Below are 18,250 nucleotides of genomic sequence, written 5' to 3' on the forward strand. Positions count from 1 at the left end.
TAAAGTTGTCCACCCCTGCCCCCCCTTCCACACTCAAGTCACCCAAGTCTCAAGTGCCCCTCACGTTCCTAACCTAGTATATACGAACAACACGAGAAAAATGATGTAACGTAACCTCAGAAACGTGTTGTCCACATTTCGGGGCAGTTTGCCGTATTGTTCTCCTTAAAAATAATAGAAAAACTTGAAAAGAAATTTAAAGGACTTACTAAAAGTGGATAATTAGTCATTAACGTGAGGGAAAAATAAGAAAGGGCTAGAGATAATTGTAACAAGTCACGGATCAGTCAACCAGTCATCGAAGATGTCAAAGTTGAAGGGAAATTTGGGTGATCAGAAAATAGGAAAACAAGAGGTTCTCCAGGCTTTAGTCCTTGCCGATGACTTCGGCACGAGTCTGACTCCAATGCAGAATGTGTACCCGAGTATTCTGACGCCAGTAGCGAACGCCCACCTCCTGGATTACCTCATCGAGACTCTAATTCAATCTGGAGTGCAGGAGATTTTCCTGTACTGCAGCAATTTCATCGATCACCTCAGAAATTACGTCTCGAGTAAGAATTACACGGACATATCAGTATCACTGATAATCTCCGATGGCTGCAGATCCCTCGGTGATGGCCTCAGGGACATTGATACAAAGGGAATAATCAGGGGTGATTTCATTCTCGTTCGTGGTGATGCGTTCATCAGGGCTGATCTGACAAGTTTGATGGATGTACACAGAGCTAGGAGAGAGAAGGATAAGGGCTGTGCTATAAGCCTCGTCCTCAGGGACCTGGGCTCCACCAATGAGTCACTTTTATTCAAGGAAATTTGTCTCTTTGCTGCTGATAAACAGAAGAAGAGAGTTTTGTTTTATAAGAAGCCACAAGTGGAAGAGAAGAAGATTAAATTTGAGCTCGAGTGGTTCTTGGAGCATGAACAGATTGAAATCAATTCTGGATTTGTGGATAGCCATGTTTACATGTGCTCAGCCTCTGTTCTACCACTTTTTTCCGATAATTTTGATTTTCAGGTAAAGATTAGGGGGGTAATCACGAAAATGATTGCATCGTTCAATATGTTTTCAATTGATGGGTGTTAAGTTCTATATGAAAAACATTGTCATCTTGACAATGAATTTTTGACGGGGGTAGGGTAAACAGGTCACTTTCTGGACGGAGATTCCATTGAATATTCCATAAATTATAAAATGAAAATTATCATTAGGGGAGGATGGGTAAAATGGACACTTTTGACTTTTTTAGATTTATCGACTATTCGACGCAATTCAAGCAAAAAAAATTTGTTTAATGATATTTTGCTTATTATTTTTTTTATTATTGGGAGTCCTGATGAGATTAATAATTTTCTATTCGTCTTATAATTCAATTGATTAGATTAGGCCGATTACAGTTTGATGGGCGAAAATTTTGTCAATGGATTATACGATTGAAATTCAGCATCACATTTTCCTTTTTCCCCATCTGAGGCTCCTCCTGGGTCTTCCTCCGGATTTTGAATATTGCTGTTTCATTTTCCTTTCAATTAATTCATTAACAAAATCTCCCGTCAAAGCCTCTCAATCGTTTTCCATTTTACTGAATGGAAAATTATTATTCTCATCAGTACTCCCAAGAATAAAACAAAGTTGATAAAAAAAAAATTTAATAAAAAAAAATGTTTTGTTTGAATTGCGTCAAACTGTCGTTTTTTGACTTTTTCATTTTGCCCCACTGTTTCATTCTGCCCTACTCTCCCCTATCAGAATTATGGTAACTACGATTTTTTATACTAAATTTTTACTCCAGGAATCACCGGGATTCTCGATAGAACCAGGCTATTTGATTTCTTGTAGGACAACTTGATAAAAATATTTCATAGACGTTGTTATATAGTCCATCCAATGAATAATTGAAAAATCACTTTTCAGACAATGGAAGACTTTATCCGAGGCGTCCTCATGAACGAAGAAATTCTGGACTCTCGAATCTACTGGCAGGCCTTGAAACCCCACGAGTATGCCCTCCCCGTCACCTCCTGGTTAGCTTACCACACATTATCCCGAGATATTCTCCAGCGTCAGGCTTACCCCTTGGCCCCCGAAGTGCTTCCACCACTTCGAGGAATAGTCTACTCTTCCAGAAGCACCTACAAACACAGATCAGCAACCCTCGCACGAGGCTGCATCCTCCAGAAAGATACAATCGTAGGAAAGAACAGTATCCTCGGTAGAAATACAAAAATCTCACGATCTGTGATAGGAGACAGCTGTAAAATTGGTGACAACGTTGAAATTGAGAACTCGTACCTCCTAGGAGCTGTGACAGTTGAAGACGACTGTAAAATTAAGGACAGCGTTCTGTTTTCAGAGAGTTACCTTCATAAAAACGTCGACCTGGATGGATGCATAGTCTCCAGAAGGGTAAAACTTCCCCCCGAAACATCCTACTCCGATGTAATAATCCAAAATAACAACGGTAAGGTTGACTCAAAGAAAATGTCAGAGAGAAATGAAGAGGACGAAAAATTTATCTATTTCAAAAAAAGTCTGTTAAAGAATAGTGAGGACCACTCAGACTCTGAGGACTCTAGCAGTGAAAATGACTCAAGGGCAGAGTCTCCTTTACCAGATGATACCCACATGTTCCTCTCTGAGGTGATCGATAGCCTTCTGAGAGGATATCAGGACAAATTGAATTGTGAAAATCTAATTTTGGAAATTAACTCCTCAAGGTATGCCTACAATGTCAGTATACGGGAAGTCACGTACAACGTTGTCAAAGCTATTCTGATGCTACCACTGTATTATCTCAGTGAGACCAAAACCACTTCGAATAATGCAAATTATCAGAAAACACTCAAAGTCATGATTGGTTATTTCAATGCTATTCTATTGAACTATATCAAGACCGAGGATGCTCAGGAGGATTGTCTCAGAGCAATTGAGGATGTGGCAGGCAGTACCGATGAGTTTCTGGCGTTTGCCCAACATCTCCTGCATCTTTTTTATGACAAGGATATTCTGAGTGAGGAGAAAATCTTGGATTGGTATCGTCAGGAGGCTGACGATGGAGATGAAGCGATTAATACTAAGGTCAGATCTATTGTGCAACCTTTTATAAAGTGGCTCGAAGAAGCTGAAGAGGATTCGTCATCTAATGATGAGGATTGAATAAATACAGCTTAATTTTTTTGTAATATTTTGAATTCTTTAATACGACCTCAACATTCCTCATCCCTTTTTTATCCACTCACATAGTCAACAAATTTGAAACGATTTCAACAGATATAGCTTGCTTAAAATTCTTCTTTCTTTGAGATGAAATTTAATAACTCATATGAGGCAAATTGGAAACGTGATTGTGCGATACTTTTTAGAGTTAAAGTTTCATTAGTTTTTTCAATGATATATTGTCAGACGTTTTGATTGGTAAACGTCTTCGATAATAGTTTTTTTTTTATTTGACTTTAGTTGTTGAATATTGGATGACGTGGGTTACTCGTGAAAGCCAATGTCCTCAGCTAGTTCGTGACTGCAGTGATGGCGATGATCTGGAAACTTGATTGCATCGATCCAGTGGCGGAGTCTCGCGCCTTTACTGTTGCAACTTAGAACGAGCCCACCTAGAACAATTAGTTTTGCTGATTAATATGTTTTTAAATGAGTTTATTTTTAGTTATTTTATGTGATAACAGTGCTAACAGCAGCATTGTAATTCTACTTTGCTATTATTTGATTGCAACGAATAGTATTGGTGAAACAATTCATACTGCAGTAGATTGATATCGATAAATATTCAAACAAAAATTGATCGCTGTTTGATAATAAAAATTTGCAGAACTTGCTATTAAGGAGTTACCAAAATCTTTAATCTGGTAAATCACTTTTATTTTTAATTCTCTAGCAATTGTTAACCAATCATTCATATGACATACTAGGGGGCTACGCTCCCTGCTCGTTCCGCTCGCCAACCCCCATATGACCCCATCATCCTTATTTTGACCTTCGTGACCCTTATTCTGACCCTCATGAGCCTGAGTCTGACCATCAAGACCATTATTTTGACCCTCGTAACCCTTATTTTGACCCTCGTGACCATTATTTTGACCCTTGTGACGCTTAAGCTGATCCTCGTGGATCTTATTTTGATCCTCATGACCCTTATTCTGACCCTCATGAGCCTGATTCTAAACCTCGTGACCCTTATTCTGATCCTTATTCTGACTCTTACGTCCCTTATTTTGACCCTTGTGACCCTTAATTGTGAAGTGTTGATTTCGAGTGCCGAATTTTTATCACCAGAAGTCGATTTGGATTGTTATAATTTAAAGAGATTGTGAAAAATATTATTAATCATAATTTTTAGTCCAGGATCGAAATGATGTAATATCAAGATACGTCAATTAAACGGAAACAACAGAAGAGAAATCCATAAAAATTAGTCAACATCATCGGAATTCTACAATATTCCGCACTTCACTAATGGAGTTTTCTTCATGACGAAAAAATGGAATGGATTTTTTTTTATCTCACCCAAGTAATCATTACTCTTTCCGAAGTCTTTGTCCCACACGGTCAGAACGAGGGCATTTGCAGTTAAGTCTGTCAGGCGTGTCTCGAAAACGAACTCCTCGTTCCACTCTGGATTGAGTGTCTTCCACTTGACACTCGTCGTGTGAGTAACTCCGGTGCACTTTGGCACAATCGGTGACTTTTTGGAGTGTCTCCGCCCGAGGCTCTCCCTCGAGTTTTGTATCATCGGGGGACGTTTGACATCGTCGCCCCTTGGGTCCTTTGTCAGGCACAATTTGACGAATGGGTCAGAAAGTCCGTTGCTGTCCATTGGTAGAAGATCGTGGGCGCGGTTGATTGTCACCAGGAGAGCTCGTCGGCGTGTGCTGTAGCTCAGACTCACATTTATCACTCCGCGTCCGTTGGTCATGTCCTCGCCCCAGACTCTCTCCTCTTGATCCACCTGAAACCACAAAAAAGGACTATCATTTCTTTGTGTATCAAAGTTTCTATTAAAAATTCAATAGAAACCACTGGGCCGATAGCAGGTATTAACAATTTCAAGCTTCAGGTTGGGTCTGTACGATGCAGCCACATCAAAGAATTTCAACTTTGTTCCACTAACGTTCTTTGAGTTAACGTATCCACGAGCCATTTTAGATGAAAAACGGCATAAAAAACGCCAACACCGCGGCAAAGCATGAGAAATCAATAGAGCTTCATAGCTTAAATCAGATATTTTTCAGAGAAATCTTTCAGAATAAGACTCATAGGAAACACTCAAGTACCTTTTCGGATACGACATAAGACAAACTAAATAAATATGTACAGAATTGTAGAAGAGGTTGCGTTGGATCAAATGAATAACTGCAGCCGACTCGCTTTCGGCTTTTTCGATTATATTGCTAGCAAAGTTGAAGTGAATCGTATAATGCACACTAAATAAGGTTTTTCATCATACTGTCCGTAAAACGTCGTTTTACGGATACTTCGGGTCTGTCAAACGCCGTTTACAGACAGAAGAAATAGCTATTTTCGTCATAAGGTCGAAAAAAACGTTTCTGACGAGTGTGAGGATTGCAGACCAAGGCGAAGCCGAGGAATGCAATCACACGAGTCAGAAAAGTTATTTTCATCACGCTGTGCGAAAAAGTAACTTTTTAGGCACGCTCTCGCGTGCCTAAAACGTCCCTTTACCACACATTGTGATGAAAAATATCGTTCGATACTCGTGGGGAAAGTGTTTTTTGGCTGGTGGGATTATATCACTCGCCTTCGGCTCGTGCTCCAACGAGCCAAAAGACTCTTTTCCGCACTCGTAACGAAATTAACTATTTCGGCCGAGTGATGAACATAATTTTTCTTCCCAATACGGACAGTGCGATGGAAAAACTTTTCTGGCGAGTGTGAAGGTTGCAGACCGAGGCGATACCGAGGAATGCAATCACACGAGTCAGAAAAGTTGTTTTTGACCGGGTGACGAACTAGTATATTTTGATACGAGTGCGGAAAAGTGTCCTTCTCGCCTTCGGCTCGTGCTACAAACCTCCACGAGCCAAAAAACAGTTTTTCCATGAGTATCGAACGATATTTTTCATCACCATGTGTGGAAAAGGGACGTTTTAGGCACGCAAAGCGTAACTTTTTCGCATAACGTGATGAAAATAATTTTATGCCACTCATGTCTGAAACCGGCTGAATTAGACACGAGACGCGAAGCGTCGAATCGGCTGAATTAGACACGAGACGCGAAGCGTCGAGTGTATAATCCAGCCGGTTTCAGGCTTCGTGACATAAAATTTTGTTCAGTACTTGTGGGGAAATTTCGTCCTTGACGTGTGTGGTTACATCACTCGCCTACGGCTCATGCTGTAAACCCCACACACGTTAAAGACGAAATTGCCCCACATGTACTGAAATATACTATTTTGTCATTGCTGCTGCGTTCACCGCGTGCCGAAAAGTGTCTTTTCGTTTACTTTTAAACAAAAAAAGGCACAGTTCGCCACTCGTTGAACATAACATCACTGGCAAAAAATATAGTTCAACACTTGTGAGACGAGGATTGTTCAGCTCGCGTGATTGGTAGCCCTCGACCTCGCCTCGGGCTTCTAATTTCACACGCATGAAAATTCCGTCGCACTTGTATCGAAATATACTATTTTTGGTGTCATATATTTTCCGCCGCGGGAGGTAGAGTAAAGGACTCCTACTCAAGCGCCTACCACCCTCGCCTTCGGCTCGGTAAAATACTATTCTTCCATGTAACGTGAGCGGCGCTTTGAGTAGCGGCTGATCAGATCGTTTGACCAACTGACCGCTGCAATTTATCCAGTCACGTACTAACTCTGCCTCCTATGTTTCTTACTGACTTAACTCAATATATTGGGCGAAAAGGGTCTTACATTTGCTACACGGGGAGAAATATTCAGTAAAAATTGCGGAACTCACAATTCGCTCACCGATTACGGAATCGATTCAGAAAATTTAAGTGACGGTATCGTAATTTTTCCACGAGATTCACATAAAAATTACGGAACGCGTGGGAAAAATTCTGTGACAGTTCCGTAAAATTTCCCTGGTGAAAAAAACTCCTTAAATCCTATTGGAAGAAAAAAGGGTAATTGGAAATAATGACGTTATTCCCGTTGACCCATCATTTCCGATTCAGGTTAGTAGCGCAATGCTGACACGTATGGAAAAATCCAATAGGAAAACCTCGCGAATTAGCTAGAAAATTCTATTGGGATTCTGGAGAAAGAAATTCAAAATCTATTGACTTTTCCGTATGAAATATGCAATAGAATCAGCGCAAAAAACTAATAGAATTTTCCAATAGAATTTAAATAGAAATCCCACAGGAATCCGATAGATTTTCTACAGAAACCCAATAGAATTTTCTAGAGAATTCGCTAGGGGTTTCCTATTGGATTTCCACCCTCCCCTATAAGAAAAATTCATGTGCTGAGCACCAGAAATGAGGTACAACTGACTTTGACCGGAGTCAAAAGAGAGCATTCGAGGGGAGTAACGGGAAAATTCTGAATCCACATGAGAATTATTTACATGCCTATGCAAAAATTCTATGGTGGCAAGGGAAAAATTCTCTGGAAGCACATGAAAATTTGTGGGTCCTTGTATTTTCTCGTTAATTTTCAGAAAAATTGATAGTGGCCCCTGTGGGAGAGCATCACATGATTTTACTGATTTCATTCGATTTCAACTGATTTCAGAACTGATTTCATGTAATTTTATCCCAGAGTGACACAGTGATTTCACCAGTGAATAACCCCTCGCATATTTATATCACGCCCCCCCCCCTGCGCTGTGTCCTAGACACCGAAAAATTAAGGAAAAACGTTTTTTTTTCAAAGAAATTACATCATTGCAAAATTGTCTATTGGAGGGTAACTTTCGAGCCTCTTCTATTTTTCAAAATTGATTTCGATAACGGCATTTTCTGCATTAGCGTATTAAAGTTTCATGCGGTCCCCCTAGAATTTGTCGTGTGCTCTCGTAGAATATTTCACGTGGTACGTGATATTTCTCTCACCAGAATTTTTCTCAGAATTTCACTATGACAATTCTATTAATTTTCTGTCCGTGTATAACTCCACTAAACTCATTGTTCCGCAGCGTGAGAATAAAAACCATTAAATGAAATTGAATAAAACGAAGGTTGAAAATCATCCATCCCTCTCAGTTCATGGATTCGTAATCCAAACAATATTTGTTTTCGTTATTAAAATCCGTTTGATACGTATATTTTTTGATATTTATCTGACGTCTTTTATTCTGTCCAACTGTATCATTCACCCTTGAGGAATGGTTTGAGCGTTCCATTTAAACTCGATTGATAAGTAAAAATTAGGTCAAACTTCATATGACGGAAAAACTTTAGGCCTAATCGTAAATTGAAATTTTCCACTTGTAATGAGTTTACGTATTCTCCTATTAAATTCCTCTTCACTTTCTACTTTCATTCACTCTATGAAATTGAAAAACTTTCTCATCATTCATCGAGCTCTGCAGGTAACAGGGAGTACCTGGTAATGATCCTCCAGCAATACGTTGTAGTATTTCGTTTGAGAGGGCTGTAGTTCTCGCAACGGAAATCTGGCCTCGCCTAGAAAGTCCCTTCCAGCTGGATCGTCCTGAAGAATCAGAATGTGCAAAGCTTTTCCGCTCTTCAACTGCAACGAAAAAATAATGAGATAATTAGTTTTTTAATTGAAGTTTACGGTGAAGTGTATTTAATCAACTCAATTGAAAATAACACGGGCATCGATCTGAGTGAACGAATTGGCTAAATAATGTCCAAAAAGAAAAGTGATTTTTTTTCTCTAACGGCATTGAATAGTTATGTAACAAAAATTGATGAGAACTCCAACATGTCAGGCTCGATAATTATTGAGTGATTGAATAGAAAATAATAAATGATTGAAGCGCGAGAGATCTAGGGGAAATGCAGTGCGAAACAGTCATTTTATCCTACAGCCTGGTATGCCTTTAATGATGTTCATGAAGTGCCGACCCGATTCTCCATTCAATGGAGAGAAATTTATTTAAAAATTTTCTAGTCCTTACGCCTACGACAACTTGATTGTATTTTATGTTTTTGGAGTCGCTTGTTCCTAATTTCTTGGTTACCAGTTTGAAAAATTGTCGCTTCAATTGTTATTAACAATTTTAGTTGTTTAAAACACTGTATCTCTTATACTATTGTAGATACGCGAAAATTTCCAATTCAATCAAGGTGTTAGCCTTTTATGTACACCCTAGTGTCGTAGGTGTAAGGACTGTGGGGCAAGTCTGACTAAAAACGCTACCAAAAATGACAATATTTTGAGTAGAAATTCCACGAAATATTCTAATTTACACTGAGGTTATTGTTTATAAATTCTGCATTCGCTTCTTCTTTCTCATATTTTGAACTTAAGTGGTTTGCATGAAAAAGATATGAGAAGGATGAATGTTTACAGTATATTCAGAAAATGTTCTAAATGTTCCGTGTAATAGGTTTTAATTGAACCGGCTCCAACCAAGCCGTTATCAACTCTCCCAAATTGTCCGTGGTTTCCATTTAAAGTTGGAAAATTGAATTAATGCAGTGACATTTACATCGTTCTCCATGATCCCGTAGAAGTTGAGCTGCTCGTTGAACTCGGGATCTCGGGTCTTGTGCACTGTCTTGGTTCTCAATCTCCTTGTTGTAGTGGTACTTGGACTTATCGGTAGTATGTTCAGTTTGCAGAATGGATCCGCCAGACCGTGAATGTCCATTGCCCGCAGACCCCGTGCCCTCTCCACTTTGCAATGAAGACACTGGGATGCTGGCTCGTATCTCAGCGCTATCTCGAGAGTTCCTAAGTTCTTCTCTTCTTCCGTTTTCTCGACCGTTCCTATTCAAAATTCCCCTTTATCCTCTCAATCCCCAATTACGATACACCCAAGAGAATTCAATGAAACAATCAAGTAAATTAAATAAAATCACATTGAACATTTATTAATTTAAGAAGCACATAAAAATAACATTAAAAAATAATTATTATTATACTGAAGAAGAAAAAACATAATTCCTTGGAATAACATGAGTGGAAAATTTCACGGAATTGGACAGAAGGTAAAATGTCACATACATTCGAGAGGAGAAGAAACATCACATTTTTAGAGTAGAGTATTATTAAAATTTCTTTCTGTGCAACGCATACGGGCAAATAGTCAAGGGCGCATTTTACATGTTTCAACAGGGGAAATATATGAAATTGACTCAGGGACATGATTCGTCTACGGGAGATGGAAATTGTACAATGCATATTGTTGAATCTCCCTCCGCTTTGGTGATGAAATAGTAATAGACCAGAGTAGGAGGGATTCCCTGTAATTATTCTCATTTCGAAATGCCATAAAGAGAATGCGAGAAACTTTGCACCACTTAAAACTCCCTGTTATAGACATTCCAGTGGCGTAAAAGTGTTCCCAGTCCCCTTGTTGATTTTAGACACATGAATTATTCAACAAAGTTCCACTTTCAACTGACAAAATCCGTAAATTTTCCAGCACAAAAGAGAAATCATTCGCTGCTGAATTTATCCCTTTTTGCATTATAAACATTAAAGGTGGAAGTCCGTTGTTGGATGGCGAATGTCTCCAGCGAATGAGGCATAAATGATTCCCGAGTTCCATCCCATTCTCGATAACTCAATGTCTAATGCCCTTAAACTGTCATGCGTTGCTTAAATCCACTTAGCACCTCAGGGAGCATTCAAGTATTACGTCACGCGTTTTTCGGACATTTTAGAAGCAGCACCCCCTCCCCCTCCGTCACAGTCGTCACGAAATGCAGACCCCCCCCCCCCCCTAATCGCGTGACGTACTATTTGAACGCTCACTTATGGGGATATGATATTTTGAATTGAATTGTTGGATGTTTTTTTTAAATAAATACATGAAGACATTTACCTCTCTATCAGCTGTGATGAGATTGATGTAATTACAGGCAATGTCCTTGGGAATTTCTCCAGATATTTCGTCGAGAAGTCTGGATTTGCCGATTCTTGGTTCACCCCTGAATCGTAATCTTATGGATTTCTGATTCCAACGTGAAGGAATTTCCGCAATTTTTCATGATCATTATNTGTCTCAACCAGGCTTTCTTCATCCACCGTCGGAAGCGACTCTTTTTCTCACCTGTGACGCTTTCCGTTCGTCGATATCCCCACTGTTGACTTCGATCTTGGTCGTGTCTGTACACCTGCACCCCGTCTGTCTCGCTGCTCCCGTTGCTGTTGATACTGGAGCGTTGAATCACTAAAGTATATTAGAAAACAAAAAAACGGTACGAAATCCCGTGTAGTTAAAAATCAAAGTGACACGTACCTTGGACGTCTGGATCCATGTTTGACGGAGCTACCGTCTGAAAACTCGAGGGAACCACGGCTGTGCGCCCTGTCAACTGAGTTACCTTGACTGGAGCCCTTTCTTCCTCGGAGAGATGATTTTGTTGATTCACATTGACTAGAGGACTCGTGATTGACTGATTCGGAGCTGCCCACTGGATTCCGAACGTAAAATATTGACGTTTGACTTGTACTCTGATCTCTCAGACGGCTCGAAGACCTTGAAGGTGGCAGAGGAGAGGTAGAAGAAATGGGGGAGGATGGAGAGGTTGATGATGAGGAGTTGCTTGGCACAACCAATTGACACTGCGGGGGGTGATGCGTTTGATGATGTCCAAGAGTTTCCGGTTCTTCGTGCACATCCGCTGAGGTGCGCTTTGGCTCAGCTTCGATCTGCACTTCAACTTCTAGTTCGGGTTTTGGGGGGGAGGACAAATCAGCGGGATCTGTCGAGAGACTGTAGGAAAGGAAGGAACGAGTTCGAGTGGGCTTTCTGGAGATTTCTTCGTCCGAGGAGGAGTCGTGCTCTGAAGGCTCCAGGGACTTGGATCCCCCAGTTAGAGTCCATCCGGCGCTTCGAGTACTCCCTCGGGGCTTCTAGAGAGATTTGGAAACATTTTTTTTTCTCTTGAGATTCCTGAGGAAAACGTAGAGTGGACGGGAGAATAGTCAAATGATTTACCTTCTTCTCGGGGAGAACATATTTCGGTAAACTCTTGAAAAACCAAGCGCCACTTTTCTTCCACATTTCTCTTGTTTCTGTACATATTCGACAGAGGAATACTTTTGACGGTGGTGCAAGCTGTTTGTTTGCACTACTCGATGCCTCGGCAGACAGTAGATTATTGATTGACGCTGATGTTCCTCTTCTCTGATTAGCTTGCAAGTTTGTTGTTGACGATCTTGATACCCTAGATGTCTCAACTCCGCACTTCTGACAGACGTATTTTCTACAATCACGGCACAATGTTGGACCAGCCCCCAGGACTGTAAACTTTTCGCCACACAAAGCGCAACAGCACATGCAGCGGTTATTGCGAATACATCTGCTGCCACAGCTTCTATTTGTTGCTCTCGTTGATGTGACGACTGTGACATTTCGTTTCATATTTTCCAAGCGTTCAACCAATTTACCGACACGCTCTTGCTCCGATAAGTCCAATGCTTCGGCTCGTTGGATCACCTGGAATAAAGGGAAATTTTATGGGGATTTCAGTAGTAACAGAAGTTGCATGACGACTGTTCTGATGGCTGTTTGGAATTAATGCATTTTGATGGATAACAGAGTTTACAAACTAAATAGATATGCCAATCATACTACTTTCCAAGTAATTCATAGTCAGATCGGCGCGATACTTTTGGATTACAACACTTTCACGCCAACTTACTTTATTTTCAGTACACTGTTAAAAATTTTCGTCTGAATTTTCCGCGTCGAATTCCGGAAATTTTTATCGTGTTCAAGTTCCACTGAAATTTCAGGAAATCTTGTCATTGAACAATAAAATATTCCATTGATTTTCTGGTTGAATGAAATCTATAAAATTATTGATTTTTTAGATCAACCATCCTGTGAAAATTCGGAAAAATCAGGAAAATTCAGGGAAAAATTGAAATTTTCATGTCATTTTGTTTCTGAATATTCATATTCCATTGAAAATTCAGTCAAGTGGTGAAATTTCCGCCTCATTCCTCTGAAAACTCATGGATTTCCTTGAATTCCACCTAAAACTCGAAATTTCATAATCATTTTTCCCTTAAATCGGATTCAATGTCACTCTCATGAGAATTTCTACCATATTTTCCATGAAATTTCGAAAAATTTCTCACAGTGTAGCTCTGAAACGGTAACCTATCCATATTATAATGTATAGTATATTTTTTTCACGAAAGAAAAACTGAAATCAAGAATCTTCATAGTTTAACTGAAAAAAAATCGTCATTCAAGAATATTTTTCCTCTCCATGTATGACTGAAACCCCCCCGGGCAATTGCTCATCACATGCAAGTATAAACAAGGAGAATTGGAGAATAAATAGAGAATCCTCGTTACTTGTTTGAAAAAAATTTTCAAAGGATTTTCAATTCTGCACTGTTAACCTTCCTGAAGTCGTGTTGTGTTGATTTTTTTTCTGTTGTCGTGTTATGTTGATTTTTTTATCGATTTCATGAGGAAATTTTTAGAATTTCAATATCTACAATAGTATGAAAGATAATGAATTTTTATTAATCACGGAAAGGGTCCATATGACATATGGACGCCGGCCTGTAGGACAAGTTCTCGAGTCCATATGTGGCATGGGCGCCGTATTTAAGGCGTCAAGACCTATAATCTGACAAAATTTCAGCTTTTTTGGAATTACTGGAGCCACTCAATTACCCAATTTCCTAAAAAATTGACCTCCAGGAAGCTGGCAGATACATGCAGACATGCACGGAGAGAAATTTTCTACAAAAATTCTAGTACGAGTACTGGAAAAAATCACAATCCACCAGCTGTGAAAAATTTTAGTGCTGTTAAGGTAAAATTTCTTGGTATTTTTGGGGATTTCCGTAAAATTTTCACAGAAATACGGAGAAAAATTCACGTTTTCCACAATCAAATTTCTAGTGGCGGCACTGGATTTTTTTCCTGACCGTCACTTTGCGCCTCTTTTCCCGTGCTAGCACTAGAATTTTTCTAAAAAATTTCTCTCCGTGCGGTCGCCAAACTTCGTATTTTTACGTTTCAGACCATTCTACATAATTTCCAATGAAAATTAGAGAATCTGAAAATTGAAGGATTGCAATGCTTCCATTCGGAAGCAAAAGTGTATGAGGCATGCAAATTTACAGCAAGTCGGAATGTATAGTAATAATATTCATCGGATGATGCTATGAAAGATCTAGTTTTCGCACATATCTATAAAACGGCATAACTTCATTTCTATTGAGAACAACATTGACTTGTGGCTATTGTTTGCTATGTTTGGAAGATCCGAGCAATTTTGTATCGAATAATTAATGATACAATTGAATCAGGCCACAGAAATCCCAGAAATGTCTGGTGACTGGACCTTTTCCGATAACTAGATCATTGACGGTATCAAATAGGTTCATATTTGTCTAAAAAAACACGTGGATAATCGCATTTTCTGTATATGGATATAGTTTATGTTGCTAACAAATTAGCAATATGCTTCCGAATGGATTCTCAATTTTTGAAATTGACTACTCTTATTTTTTATTACGCTTTTTTTGACTGCATATCACTTTATATAATCTCGAATGGCCCCCATAAGACTCTTGTATGAGCTGATGCGATCCTTGTATGACCCTATAACACCATATGACTCCATATGACTCTCATTTAACGCCCATATAGACCTCCATATAACCCCATATGACCGGCGTATAACCCCATGGGATCTTCATATGACCCAATATGAACCCCATATGACCTGTATCATCCCATATGAGCCCGTTATGACACCATATGACCTCAGGTAACTTCCAGATGACCTCATATAACCCCCATATGACCCTGTACAACTTTTATATGACCCCATATAACCCATATATGACCCTCATATGACCTCCATATGACCTAAAGCTTCATATTGCTACTATGCAGCTTAATAAATAGTTATGCTGCTTTCATCATCTTTGTACTTCATCGAGAAAGCATTAAAACGATCTTTTAGAGCCACGATTTCATTGCTGACTGTTAATTTTTCCACTTTATCATACAAAAATTAAAAAAAAAATGTCACAAATTATATGCTGTAGATCAACAGTGATAGATGCGATCCGCATCATATTCTGATAGAATCAAAAGGCTATCAATACGATTTTTTAAGCCATGATTTATTTGATTCTGATAACAATTCTTGGACTGAGCGTCGAAGAATCGATTTTTTTTTAAATACCTATTTTTTACAGACTATGAATAATTCAACTTTAATTGGTTTCGATGAATAGAGCCTATTAACATCTATATCCGTGGAAAAATTCATCAAATTTCATCAAGCTCCTATCAAGAAAATTGCGTTAAAAAAAATATAAAAAAAAGTACACACACATACATACATACATACAGACACCATCTAAAAATCGCATATTTAGACTTTTTAGACCATATTTACTTACCCTGACACAAAGATTTGGAAACTTAATTTTGAACGATTACAAGCTTCCATTCGGAAGCAAAATGGACGAATCATCATCCACGGAAAAAATATACTTGAATTGAGTGTAAAATATATTTGATTCAAGTATATTATTCTTGATTTGAGGATAAAATATACTTGATCCAAATATATTTTATACGTGAATGGAGGATGGTTGTTTCAACTCGAGGATGATTATTTCGTATCAGCCCGGGTTGTACCAAGCGCTCTCAAGTGTAATACAAGGGTCAGACACTAAGTTTGAGAATATAAAGGTCAAAAAGTGGAGGCTAAAAAATGAGGGTCAGAATATAAAAGTAAAAAAAGTGGGTGTCAGGCAATGAGGATCGTATAAGGACTAAAAGCGGGGATAAAGCATAATATATGACCCTTATTGCCTAATACCCACTTTTTTTACTTTTATATTCTGACCCTCATTTTTTAACCTTCACTTTTTGACCCATACATTCTGACACTTAGTGCCCGACCCTTTATATTATACCTAAGGGGAAACGCAACCCCTGGGTTTATTTGAATTTTTAGAATTGTGTTTCCTACAATTATTACTTTATTTCTATGCAATTACTTTATGGACTTGATCATTGCATTGTTGGGTCAATGAAGTAGTTTCATAAATAAAAAATAATAATCACAAGAGAAATCACAATTCTAAAAGTTCATATAGACACAAGGGTTCCGTTTCACCTTAAAGTAGTATGGTCACGGATCGATTTCCAAGATTAAAATGTGAAATAATTTTTTTATGAAAGTTAATATCAATAAAAACCTCCTGGTGCAATTTGTAGTACATTGATCGTTTAGTATGGTTGATAAGAATTAATGAAAAACTAGATTTTAACACAGATGGGCAAATCACATTTTTGGGTGGTTTTTATGATAAATCCAAGATTAAATTATTTAAAAAATCCAAAAAAATGGGGAAAAAAAATAAAAATTTACGACCATCGATGAAAATTATTGACCGTTTGGGACTTTAGTTATAAATAATTTCTGCTCCTCGGTGTTCGGAAATTGTGTGTCGAGTGTTTGCGGCAACGACGCTTTAGTGGAGTGGAGACAATCGGACATATCAAAACTCGTTTTCCCTACGCTGTCAAGTTACAGCGTTGGCACACATAAAACGACGCTAGTCAAAGGAGGTACATTATTTGACTAATAAGTGAAAAATGATAAAAATAATCGATTAATTCTTATATTCATAAATTTTATAATTCACAAAGAGAATTTTCAATTATAAATCATAGTTTTTTGATTAATTTTTTTAGATTTTCTTGACGGACATTCAACGATCACTTTGGAGAGTGACCATACTACTTTAAGAGGTATTGCTACAACCCGGCCCGATACAAAACAATTATCTTCGAATTGAAATGCCCATCCCCCAATTGATTTTAAAATATACTGGAATCAAGTATATTATTCTTGATTCGAGTATATAATATACTTGATTCAAATATATTTTATATTCAATTCAAGTATTTTCTTCTGTATCATATAGAGATTGCCTTTAACTAAAAGGTTCTCAAAGTACAGCGCCTCCATAACATTTACGGCCTTCGGGCTTTAACCACAGCATATAAAATGAAATGAGAAATATGCATTAAAAAGCTAACAGATATTGAATCTGCATTTTTCTCCGCCTCTTTCCATTTTCCCCAGAATGCCATCGGATTTATAAAATTCCTTTTAATTCCTTCCTCGTGTTCAATTCCAGTTGAGAATGCAAAAAATCTTTCAACTGAGCTCTCGTTGTAGTGAGTCGACAAGTGGGCTTGAGTGGTTTCGGATATTTTGCAGGGCTCCGTGCATTGACGGACAGTTACCACGAGATTTCCGAAGGTCTCAATGGGCTTATTGTACCTCACCTGAATTATGCGCTCCCTCTCTGCGTCACTCAACGGCAAACTTGTATTTGAAGAGCTTGAGGATAAACCGCTTGGGCATGAGGTTGGGGAGCAACGTGAGTACTCGCTGTATGTGCGGGAATCCAAGGATGCACTTTTTACGGACCATCCTGTTCTGAGTCTGAAATTTTGACCGTAAAAAAATCTCATTGTATCCGTTAAAGAGGAAGTACGAGGAATTTTCTACTGTCATAAAATAATTTTCCATGCGTCCATACATATCCCGATCGCAACTCGGTCCAGCGATTTTTTGTCAAAGCAATTTGTAATTTTAGATGGCAAGAAATAAATTGCAGCCCGTTATGGACATACTGTTGCACAGATAGCAAAGTTTAATGAGAAAATCTATATAACAATCCACTTGGACGTGAACACAAACGGCTTTTCAGGAATTTTATTTGAAATGAAGGCAGAAATGTCAAAGAAAAAGTAATTTATCCTTCTGAATCTAGAAAATTGATATGGTTGTGAGGAAATTTTTGGGTGTCACTCTCTGAATATTCGCGACTAACAGAATACTTTTTATCAAAATCACATTTCACTCTCCGATTACGGTTCAAAGTGTGGGTTTTCACGTTACCTTTTTTCAGTTTTTTTTTTCGCTTCATTTTTTTCTGCTCAGTAAAACCTAACAAGTCGATTTTCTCAGATTTGATAAACAATTGAATTATCCTAAAAATGACTAATTGTAGGGAGCATTCAATTGTTACGTCACGTGTTTTCCGGACATTTTAGATCTCCTCTCCCTCCGGCTCCAGCGTGAACCCCCCCCCCCCCCCC

At 38.6% G+C, this 18,250-nt stretch overlaps 2 protein-coding genes across 8 annotated transcripts in view; one reads left to right on the plus strand and one right to left on the minus strand.

The window, feature by feature from the left end:
• The first annotated feature begins 47 nt into the window (after positions 1–47).
• Positions 48–3,641, plus strand: LOC107037221 (translation initiation factor eIF-2B subunit epsilon). 3 transcript variants are annotated; one of them, XM_015255652.2, is made up of 3 exons: positions 48–1,018; positions 1,916–3,179; positions 3,458–3,641. In XM_015255652.2, the coding sequence occupies exons 1-2, from the start codon at positions 305–307 to the stop codon at positions 3,155–3,157; spliced, it is 1,956 nt and encodes a 651-aa protein (XP_015111138.1). In that variant the 5' UTR covers positions 48–304; the 3' UTR covers positions 3,158–3,179; positions 3,458–3,641. The 3 variants fall into 3 exon arrangements, with proteins under 3 accessions (XP_015111138.1, XP_015111139.1, XP_015111136.1); XM_015255653.2 differs by having other exon boundaries at positions 1,916–3,079; XM_015255650.1 differs by lacking the exon at positions 3,458–3,641 and having other exon boundaries at positions 1,916–3,183.
• The window catches only part of LOC107037218 (rabphilin-3A), a 20,913-nt gene continuing 5,841 nt past the window's right edge, over positions 3,179–18,250 (minus strand). For 4 of the 5 annotated variants that reach the window (XM_015255647.2, XM_015255644.2, XM_015255645.2 and 1 more), the window contains exons 3-10: positions 17,432–17,591; positions 12,080–12,580; positions 11,378–11,994; positions 11,189–11,292; positions 9,620–9,900; positions 8,545–8,691; positions 4,520–4,961; positions 3,179–3,609 (exon numbers count right to left, since the gene is read on the minus strand). In XM_015255647.2, the coding sequence (XP_015111133.1) occupies positions 3,482–3,609; positions 4,520–4,961; positions 8,545–8,691; positions 9,620–9,900; positions 11,189–11,292; positions 11,378–11,994; positions 12,080–12,580; positions 17,432–17,591 (2,380 nt within the window). In that variant the 3' untranslated portion in view covers positions 3,179–3,481. Of the gene's footprint in view, positions 3,610–4,519; positions 4,962–8,544; positions 8,692–9,619; positions 9,901–11,188; positions 11,309–11,377; positions 11,995–12,079; positions 12,581–17,431; positions 17,592–18,250 lie in introns of those variants that run through there. The other variant, XM_015255649.2, reaches the window with a different exon arrangement.

This window comes from Diachasma alloeum, unplaced genomic scaffold (genome assembly GCF_001412515.2).
Source record: "Diachasma alloeum isolate Michigan unplaced genomic scaffold, Dall2.0 Dall_scaffold_00214, whole genome shotgun sequence".
In the NCBI taxonomy this organism is placed as follows: domain Eukaryota; kingdom Metazoa; phylum Arthropoda; class Insecta; order Hymenoptera; family Braconidae; genus Diachasma; species Diachasma alloeum.